This window comes from Diaphorina citri, unplaced genomic scaffold (genome assembly GCF_000475195.1).
Source record: "Diaphorina citri unplaced genomic scaffold, Diaci psyllid genome assembly version 1.1 scaffold502, whole genome shotgun sequence".
NCBI lineage: Eukaryota > Metazoa > Arthropoda > Insecta > Hemiptera > Psyllidae > Diaphorina > Diaphorina citri.
In genome coordinates, this window is record NW_007377937.1 from 25,836 (window position 1) to 37,117 (window position 11,282).

Below are 11,282 nucleotides of genomic sequence, written 5' to 3' on the forward strand. Positions count from 1 at the left end.
GAAAAAGTCATCGTGTCTCTATTTTATATAACATACCCCTAGGAAAGAAAAAAAATCTTTCCTCTTTTCATACAACGTGCTCCTCCTAACTCCGTCTTTAAAACTCCTCACACTCTTCTCCACTACATACCCATTGTCACATAGCGTGTACAATGTACAATTGATTGCATATACATACATAATCTCAAGTGGTCCGCGAGATTTTTGGTTTATCAATAGTGGTCCGCCAATTCTAAAAGGTTAAGAACCCCTGCTATAGACTGTTACATAAATATTAAAATGTATACTATACAACTCTTAAGGTACGTCTTTTTCATGTCTATATCGGGAATTTTTATATTTTGAAATGCATCCACACTTTTATGAAAGCATCTTGTTAGGAGTTTTTTTCAATTCTCTTGGTTTACGAAGTTGTTTACTCGTAATGATCTTTTGACTTTTCTATAGGTCTACCCACTATGTCGAAATCTAAATCAACTTTCAGATTTTTACTCTTGTTATTTCGTCTCTATGTTTCCTCTTTCTTGATTATTGAAAACTATAATATTGTAAATTAAAACGGTTAGACTAAATAGATTTGCTTTTTATTTTGCACCAGAAGACCAGTTTATTTAGAAATTTCATTCCCTGAATGAAAATAGCCACAAATACATATGTAACTCTGTTACGTATCCACTTTCCAAAAGTTGGAGCATAGTGTCCGTCACACTTGCTGTTTATCTCCTTAGCGTTTACAGTCGTTAATATTGTAGTGCACACCCCATTGATGTTGTTGGTTCACATAGACTCAGTTCCTGCATTATGCCATTCGCGCTATATTGCTTTTCAATTCATGTCATGTTGAATCATCACTCTAGTTACACGAGAAGATGTTGACTTGGAGTCATTGCGTCAGGAGTGCATTGACTCAGGAGTAACTCGGTTGCGGTAACCAGCAACCCGCCACTAGACATCTAGTTCCGGGTTCAACGCTCACTACGAGAGTTAATATTGAAATTAATGTCTCCTCTATGAATGGAACAACAGTTTCTTTACGAGTTGTTTAGATCTGGCAACATGTGCAATAAACGCTTTTTCAAACAAATTTTGAGAAAAATGTAAACAAATTTTATCATTTGTTTATGATATTGTTTGATTTTTATTCCACAGACGAGTTTTTTTTTTTACGAGAGTCATTGAACGGGAGAAGAAAGTAGAGGAATGAGATTAGATTACCAATGAGAAACCAAGTATCTTGAACTTACTAAACGGAAAGATTTCTTGTTTTAGACTTACTTTATCATGGACGTAAGATTTATTCTTGTTTGTAGAAAAAAGTTCTTGTCGGAGATGTGTTTCTACACAAAAATGAACAGAATGGAATCAGCAAAGTGACCTATAAAAGTGATAATCATTACATGAAGTCATGAAAGTAAAATCAAAAAATCAAATCAAGAAACTGAATATTAAACCAATTAGGTAGGTACATAGGTACTGATGTTCTCTAATCACGATCGAATAAACTACGGGCTAAAAAATTCCCGGAAGGACGGGCCCAGCTTGTTATTACCATCGTAATAATAAAGGAAGGACGGGCTAAAAAGGCGGCATGGTATGCGAAAGAGAAGTTCTCACGTTAGATTTTTGTACCTACCTGATGTTTGTTATGTAAGCCATGAGCCGCCGCATTATCCTCTACATTTATGCGTCGGAGAGGAAATCCAGGGGTCTAGAGCTCGATACCTGTACGTTCTAAGGTAGAAAAACCGGTTTATAAATACTGAATTACTGAAGGTATTGCAATCCTGTGCTTAGCACGTTCTCAACTGCATAGGACGAACGTCCTTGTATTTGTTCATAAATTCATTCTCACGTCTCTCTGTACGCTTGATGATGTTTCTAATTCAAATTGATATTTTCATCTCCAGGTGTGCTCTCCCTAACGAGCAGGACATTGCCTACTTTACACCCCTATCGCCCAATGCTTCCTCCCTATCATACCCGTGGGATTCTGTACAGAAGTCCTACTCATCGTGTGTACGATATGATGCTAACTTCACACCAGAGTACTATGCAGGAGGTCAGAGTGCTAATAATACAGTACCGTGTGACAGGTGGCTGTTTGATCCAGAGTGGAACACTACAGTGTCTGAGGTAGGTTGTCGTCCGAGGTCCAAATTCCACTTCAGACAGACGATTTGATTGGTGGATAAGCTCCTAGAGCGCGGTTAGGACAGGTTACCAAGCTCTGCCAGCCAATAAGAGTTGATATTTCTCATACATTCGCCCCAAAGAGGCAGGTTTTAATGGTATTTCATAGAAGATTGGGTGATAAGGTTCCATCACTCTACATCGATTTGAATCAGACGATCCAATACTCTCGTAGTACTCAGGAGCCTGTCTTGACTAACTTTGTGATGGTATTCCTACAGTCATCATATTTTGTAAGATTAAGAAGAAACAAGTAAATTCGTTACTATCTGTTTCAGTGGAGTTTGGTTTGTGACAAAGCCTGGTACCGAGGTACATCTGATGCCTTTCTCATGATGGGAGTACTTTTAGGATCTCTCATATTTGGAGACATTTCGGACAGGTAAGTCCAACGTCAACAATGAATCGAGGCGTGGTCTGTAGATACGTACGTATCTCCTAATTAAATTTCCATAAAAGCCAATCTGATAACTCGTGGCTATACCTATGATAACCTATAGCTAATGAATATTGGGCCATTTAGACGGGGAATACATCGACCAATTCTAACTGTAAATGTCCAAACATAGCCGACCAGCCGTCGATCGACGAGATAAAACTATGTTGTCGAGGCAGTGTGGATGGTTCAGTCGACATCGATCGACTATGTGAGGACACAGCTTAACACTGAACCTCCTGACAGATATTCTGGCTACAGCCTGTTTTTTTTTTTTTTTTTTTTTTTTTTAAAAGTTTTAGAAAGGAGGGGAAATTTCATTTGTTGTTTTTTTAAATCCGCCCCGGGCGGGAATCGAACCCGCGGCCTAGCGCTTACAAGGCAGACGCACTACCAACTAAGCTAACTAGGCTGGCTCAGCCTGGGTTTAGCCTTCTAAAATGAGAAGAGAGAAGACTGAATGCGCCCCTATGAAGGTATAAACTTATGTCCTATGTGACTGCTGGCTTGTTGGCCCATTGTTGAAAACTCTCCATGTTATATTGCTCATCAGGTTTGGAAGGAAGCCAACATTTATGATCTCCATTCTCATCATGGATGTGTTTGGAACCCTAGCAGCATTCGCTCCAGACTTCTGGACATTCACTGCATGTAGACTTATAGTGGGTGCATCAACTTCAGGAGTATTCCTTGTGGCCTATGTCTTAGGTGAGTGTAATGGTAATGACATAGGTTGATCTGGTTGATAGAGGAACTACACCAAGGGAGGTCTTAGCGTCCCAAAATTGAAGAGAGAAGGAGGACAGGATTAGGCAAAGCCGGCCGTTCGAAGAACGAACCTTATCTGTTTAGGATGAACGATGATGTTCGCCCTGGACGGAAATCAAAAACGTAACCTAGTGAACTACACCAAGGGAGGTCTTAGCGTCCCAAAATTGAAGAGAGAAGGAGGACAGGATTAGGGAAAGCCGGCCGTTCGAAGAACGAACCTTATCTGTTTAGGATGAACGATGATGTTCGCCCTGGACGGAAATCAAAAACGTAACCTAGTGCTTACAATTCTTACAATTACAAGGGAGGAGCACTTCCGTCCAAGTTTAATAGGCTATTTATTAATTTCTTCAATGGTAGGTAGGTAGGTACTTACATCAATTATCACAACCAAACGTTTTGTGTTGCATCCTTGTCACATTTTTTGTGAACTACATACCAAATTTCAAGTCTCTAGCTTATACCGTTCCCGAGATATTGTTAAATTACACGGAAAACCGCCAAAAAGCGGTAAAATGCCGCCAACCGTTGCACCGGTCTTAACCAAAAGTTTCGTGTCGCATCCTTGTCACATTTGACAGCTACATACCAAATTTCAAGTCTCTAGCTCTTACCGTTCTCATGTCGCAATTTTGTCACATTTGAGAGCTACATACTAAATTTCAAGTCTCTAGCTCTTACCGTTCTCGAGATATTTACACACAGACTTTACACACACACGAGCTATATACCAAATTTCAAGTCTCTAGCTCTTACCGTTCTCGAGATATTTTGTTTACAGTCAGACAGACACACAGACAGACAGACACAACTTCGGATTGGTACTTACATAATTTTATTCATGGATATTATTTGAAATATTTATTTATTTACACCCATATTTGAAATATAAACAATGTGCTTACATAATTTTATTCATGGATATTATTTGAAATATTTATTTATTTACACGCATATTTGAAATATAAACAATGTGACGTTAATTTGACATTTTGTTTCATTTCATCCTCAGCTCTGGAAATGGTTGGGCCCTCTAAACGTATCATAGCAGGCACGGTTATTCACATGTTCTTCTCTATTGGATTTCTTCTCATAGCAGGGCTGGCATATTTCGTTCATGACTGGAGACACCTGGATATTCTTGTCACACTGCCGGGCCTTATCTATTTAGCGTACTGGTGGTAAGTCACATACACTCACTGTACCAAACAGGATAAGGTGGTGCTCTAAATGTGTGCTGACCTCTTTGGGTGTCTCAATACATTAAGGTCGAGTTTTACCACCGTGGATTGTTCCAGGTTCAATTCGAGGTTGACCTGGGTATTCTGTACTTAGGTATAGGGAAATACTCGTTTCATCTCAATCCCGAGTTGGTAAAAACAAACATTAGAAGGTTCAATGTCCATAATATCTCATTACAATAATTTACAATACAATACCTACAACCTACAACACAGAAAGTAAACTGACTTTTTTAATGAAACAATAAAATTGCAGTTTTGAAGTTCCATCAGCAAAGATAAACTTCTTTTTTGTCCAGGTTCATTCCAGAATCTGCCAGATGGTTGATCTCGAAGGGCCGAAACGAAGAGGCTAAGTTGATCATTCAAGCGGTGGCCGAAGAGAATAAAGTCATTCTAGAAGGTTTTGTTCTGGATGGACTGCTAGCACCATCTCCCGAAGAAGAAGAAAAACTCAAAGCACAAAATGACGGACCCAAGCCTTCCATTTTCGAATTGTTTCGGCATCCAAATCTGTTCAAGAAGTCCGTGATCATATTTTTCTTATGGTAAGTGAACAATATATTTATAGTGTTTAGGGAGTTGTTACCACTACACAGTTGGTGTAGTGGTAACACGCTTCCTTGGCATACAGAAGATAGTTAGTTCAATAACTACCCACGTAACTAATACATATGTAGTAAATATCAAAGTGCCTCTTGTACTTGTAAACCCAACAGGAAAATTTTGAAACGAGAGGAACGGTAAAAACTCTACACTCTAGGTACGCTTTTCACTTTTCACTCTACTTATAGTAGTTTTCTAATGCAGAATGCTAATGCTACTTGTTCATCTGTTTTAGGTTCGTCTGTAGTTTGACATACTACGGTTTGTCGTGGAACACCGCAAATCTAGGAGGTAACATCTACCTCAACTTCATTATCTCAGGCATGGTCGAGATCCCCGCCTACCTAAGCAGTATGCTCACATTGGATCGATACGGACGGAAGAACTTCCTGTGTCCGTGCCTGATCCTGTCGGGGCTGTGCCTCATCGTCTCCGCATTGTTGCCTCTAGGTGAGGGAATATGTAAATAGGAATCAATGAATTTAATCTTGAAACTTATCTTCCTGAAGATGAAAATATTTAAGTCACTTTGAACATTTGATGATTTAATGGATAAATTGTAATTTGCGTTAATTTCCAGATCTCAATACGGTCTCGATCGTGCTCGCCATGATGGGGAAATTCTTCATCACAGGTGCATACGGAGCGGTGTACATATTCTCTGCTGAACAGTTTCCCACTGTTATTCGTAACATTGGTATCGGGGCGGGATCTACTTTCGCCCGGGTCGGCGGTATCTTCGCCTCCTACACCAGTGTTCTGGTAAGACTTTTAACTTGCTTGTTAACTTTTCAGCGTTTTTGGGAAAAGGGCCAATGTAATGAAAAGCGATAAATAAAAATGGCACTTCTTTCGTAAATTCTCATACCAGGAAGCGTTTCCCCTGAGCTACCTAGGTACTTCTTTTGAATATTATAATTCGAGTACGATAACAAAAAAATGTCTGATTACATATAAGACCATGCCCAAAGAGCAAATTACTAGATATGGTGTAACGGTGATCTTGATTGATCAAGTGTTTCTTTTACAGGTGGAAATATGGCTACCTCTTCCTTTCCTGATGTTTGGAGTTCTAAGCTTGACAGCAGGAATTCTGTCCCTTATCCTACCTGAAACTCATCACAAAAAACTGCCGGAATCCATTGCCGATGGCGAGAATTTTGGAAAGTAAGTAAATTAGCTGGATACATAAAATACTGTTTTTTTTTTTCTTCTTTTGGGGGGGTACGCTCGCATGGAGGGTAATTGAGGAAATAATTGACATTCCTGCTAAAAAAGACCACCCGGCATAACATTTTTGATTTACTTTTTCCAGAAAATCTTCCAAGTCATGAGAACCATGTGTGGACAACTTCTCCTTTGACAAAATCTCCATCACGTGACTTCTGAATATTGTCAGACAGCACCTGAGAGGTATGGCTTGTCTAGCTGATAAGTTCCGATGAGAACGAAACTCATCCTAGACTGTTCGGAAGTGTTATACTGTGGTGATTGACATGATGTAAAAATGAGACATGTGGGCCTGGCCTGGAACTTTGAAATGTTTGGCACACTTCATCACCCATATTATCTAAGAACATGTTAAGAATTATGTTATAAGTCCCCTAAAGGATCTGAGAACCCAAGGGTGATCCAAGAAAGAGAAATACACCCTCAGAGAGTTACGGTTTGGTGCGGGATTTGGAGTGGCGGTTTAATCGGTCCTTTTTGAAGATGAAGAAGGGAATGCTGTCACAGTAAATGAAGTTCGCTACCGTGCGATGCTGTCTAATTTCCTTTGGCCTCGTTTGGACGAAACCTCAAGGTCTCCTGAGGAGAATAGAATGTTTTTCCTCTAATTTTTGTCAAAATAAATTGCATTTTATAGTGCTTTTAAATTCGGCGTTCTTTTTGAATCACCCTTTAATATGGTATCGATGAGGTTCTGGTAAATGCGTAGGGTCCAAAATTTACTGTGTTTGAATTTTCGTTGGAGTGGAAAGCTTCAAGGAACTTTCTTTTTTTAGAGTTTTTCTCAGTATCTATGATTTTTACATTATTGAAGTAAAAATAATGTTGATTTTCAAACACATGATTTGTTAGGGCTGATGCATTTTTCTTTGATTTTATATCATTATGTTGGTAGGTACATTCTTTTCTTAAGATATTGATATTTTTTACTTCTAGATAATTATCAGGATAAATCGTTTTAAAAAATATCGGTAAATCGTGAAGTTTGACGTCAGGGCATACGCTCCCGTAGGCAATGACGCTCAGACTGTCGACACAAGACTTGAGTTTGTTAATCCACGGTCTAGTTTTCATTACATGATCGATAGTACGAGTAAACTCTAGCTTGTCTAATTATCGAGACCAATTATCTCATTGGTTCATCTGAAACGTATACTATAAGCCAGACCTATAGTCATAATTCATATTTATCTTGTTAAACTATGGTTTTGCGACCTTTTAAAGTTACTTTTTCGGAGTTTCGACCTCAGATTTGGATTTTTCACTACTTTTTACGTAGGAATTGACCAATCAGCACTCTGCTTCATCCCTCATACCCTGTGTATTTTATTTTATTTTATTCATTCATTCATTCATTCAAAATCCCAGATGGGATAGTTTACCTTACAATTCAGTAAAATACAGTTACTAGATTTATAAGTACTAGATTCAATATTCATTGTTCTTCATTCACGGATAAATACTGTTTATTCAAGATCTCCGAGCAGTCAATATATCATGCTAAGGTTATTGAAGTAAAAATAATGTTGATTTTCAAACATATGATTTGTTAGGGCTGATGCATTTTTCTTTGATTTTATATCATTATGTTGGTAGGTACATTCTTTTCTTAAGATATTGATATTTTTTTAAAGATATTCTTCTATTTTTTTAAGATAAGATATTCTTCCTGCCTCGGTGGTGTAGTGGTCAAGGCGCTCGCCTGGTGAACAGGAGGACGTGGGTTCAATCCCAGCCGAGGTATGGAATTTTATCCTCAATATAATTTGAGAATTTGACCACAATACCTATCATGCTAAGATTTTCTGAGATCAATCAAATTAATATCTATCTATCTAATAGACGGGTTGATTGTTCATCCATGCACTATTTTTTTTAACAGAAATTTGCAACGTGATGACGTCACTGTAATCGAAATAAAATTGAGATATTTTTTACCGATTGCTTCTTTACGTTTGACGTAACATTTAGCCATGTGAGAGTTAACACAATGCTTTTAAAATTAATATCTATCTAATAATAGACGGGTTGATTGTTTATCCATGCACTATTTTTTTTAACAGAAATTTGCAACGTGATGACGTCACTGTGATCGAAATAAAATTGAGATATTTTTTACCGATTGCTTCTTTACGTTTGACGTAACATTTAGCCATGTGAGAGTTAACACAATGCTTTTCTCCTTTTCATCTTATTTTGGCGTGTGATAGATGGAGTGGTCTAGGTATATACACTTTGATCTTATTATAAACAAACATTAGTTATCAGCTCTGGACTTGAGGATTCATCTATTGCACCTAAAGAGTTAAATGAAACCACTAAAAGAGGTAAAAATGTATTTATGACCTATATACACTTTGATCTTATTATAAACAAACGTTAGTTATCAGCTCTGGACTTGAGGATTCATCTATTGCACCTAAAGAGTTAAATGAAACCACTAAAAGAGGTAAAAATGTATTTATGAACTGATACCTATTAGGGTATTAGGTCCTATACAGGGTGTCCCGCGAACGACTGTACAACGCTTGAGGGTTGATGTAGGACCTAAAGGGCTACCAGAAAAAGCTATCTGGACAGATCCGATTTTCAACAGGGGCGGAGTTATGAAGGATTTTCTGTTTTTCAACATTTTTCATACCTTGTCCCCTTAAAACGCCTTTATCCCTTGAACCAATAAAGATAATAAAAAACTGATTGCACCATTGAAAAGAACACAAAATTTACTAAAAGATAAGATTCCCTGTTTTGGTAAAACCCTCCCTCAAACACAACCAAAAGCTTGAGAAAAAGATTTTTTTGTATCTCTTTAAAAACTACCATTTTTTCAACTCGATTTTTCTTCAAGTTTCCACTGAAACCCATTGCCTATTTGACTTTGAAAAACGTCAAAATTTTCATCATTTTCTGCTCCTCCTTCACGTAGTACCTACCTTTCTTTCCCCTCATTGCACTCCTCTTTCCTCTAATATTACTTCTGCTTCACTGCATTGGCGGCGTGCCACCTACTCTCTTTCACCTCATTGCTCATTGCACTCCTCTTTCCTCTAATCTCACTTCTGCTTCACTGCATGGGCGGCGTGCAATGCTTTAAAATTAAATCGATGGCATTGTGGGTTTAGATTTAGGAAAGGAAAGCAGTTCATTTACTTATACCTACCACTTTGGTCATTTATGCCTAGATATTGGATCTTGGGTATTTTATGTAGAGTATAGTTTGTGACAAAAACATGATTTCCAATAGTTTTATTAATGTACTTATTATTATGTATCAATTTATTAATGTTTTGTTCTTTCTGACCAATTTTACACCACGTGGCCAGTATTTTTATTACAATGTATTATTTTATTGCTTTATTCTTACTAGGTTAACTAGGTATTACCTACGAGAGGTATTATAATAAATATGTTTAATATTTATCATTAATGCCAATAATGACGACGCCAATAATAGGTATGACTAGGTATGTATAAGATTTTTCATCACTTGCTTTTTTTATTGTTATTATAAAATTAAAAAAAAAAAATGATGTACCTATCTATTAATAATACGAGTATTATCTGTTGTCCTAGACATGATTTTGGAAGTTCTTTGTCCAATCGATGTATTTTTAATTATTGTGGATTGTGGAGTTTTCAAAATGTAGGCATTTTAAATCAATAAAATTACATACCTAAACTTGTTTTGTTCAGATGACATTTGAAAACTTGCAATCAGATTTTGTGTTATTTTTTAGTAGAGTCTCCTTCTTCTATGCAACTTTATAGGTTTCAGGTCAATTTTAAGACTTGAAATTTAGAATCCGTATATGGGGAACCTAGATATTATGTATGTATTGTATACCTATACCTACATAAGTATAATAACGAGCTCCAAAATAATAGCTAATGATTTAGATAATGTTCTAAGTATTACTTCTAAACGTTAAAATAGGTCGTCAAAATGATTGTCAACATTCAACCATAAAATGTTATCAAAAACAGTTATCACTGATTCAACTGCCTCGATCTCTGTCTTTACAACTGATATAACATTACCTATTTCGTAATAAATCCCTAGCCCGGTAGATACCTACATATCTATATTAAAATTATTAAATATTAACAAAGCTATAGATAGATGGTCATGTAATCTAAAACCTAAAACGCGGTAGGTACGCTAAAATCAAAGGGAGTAAATACACATCAACCAATAAAGACGCTTTCATATCCAATACATATTCTTATTTTCAAAGTTGCAAATCTAGAAACTAAAAGTCTCATCAAGTATGTTGTAGGTAAGAATGTCTACAAGTAGTCGATTCGGCATGAAAAATTACATAAGATAGACTATTCACATGCGAATGTGTCAATGATTTATGAAAATTAATTAAATTTATTGACAAAGGGAGGAATTGAACCTGTAACTCCTTAACTGTTAATCGGACAGAGCTATAAGTTAAACCATTAGATTCCTCGTGAAAAAATACACAGGACTGACTATTCGCATGTACATTTACCTACCTTTTTGCATAAAAAAACTTAATAAATATGATGTCCCACTAGTAACTTTTCAATGCGTCCCACTAGTGACGTCACACTAGTAACGGAAGGTACCTTTAGTATTTTTTTTTTTATCTTTTTTTTTTAAAAAAATAAAGGTACTTATCAAAGTATTTTTAGCGCCATATTCTACATACCTAACATATGAAAAAACAGATTTGGTAATTAAAATACTTTCAGAAATTTTTAGGTTCAAACTTGATGGTGCAAAAATCGCCTTTATTTTAGGTCACTCTAATAGTAACGCCAACTTTGAAAGCTTCTGG

At 36.8% G+C, this 11,282-nt stretch overlaps 1 protein-coding gene across 1 annotated transcript; it reads left to right on the forward strand.

The window, feature by feature from the left end:
* The first annotated feature begins 1,857 nt into the window (after positions 1-1,857).
* LOC103509486 (organic cation transporter protein-like) lies at positions 1,858-7,165 on the forward strand. Its single transcript, XM_026823806.1, has 9 exons — positions 1,858-2,133; positions 2,469-2,572; positions 3,180-3,334; positions 4,410-4,578; positions 4,938-5,186; positions 5,480-5,694; positions 5,825-6,006; positions 6,275-6,411; positions 6,560-7,165. Exons 1-9 carry the CDS (start codon positions 1,870-1,872, stop codon positions 6,576-6,578), a joined length of 1,494 nt encoding a protein of 497 aa, XP_026679607.1. The 5' UTR covers positions 1,858-1,869; the 3' UTR covers positions 6,579-7,165.
* Positions 7,166-11,282: the final 4,117 nt, after the last annotated feature.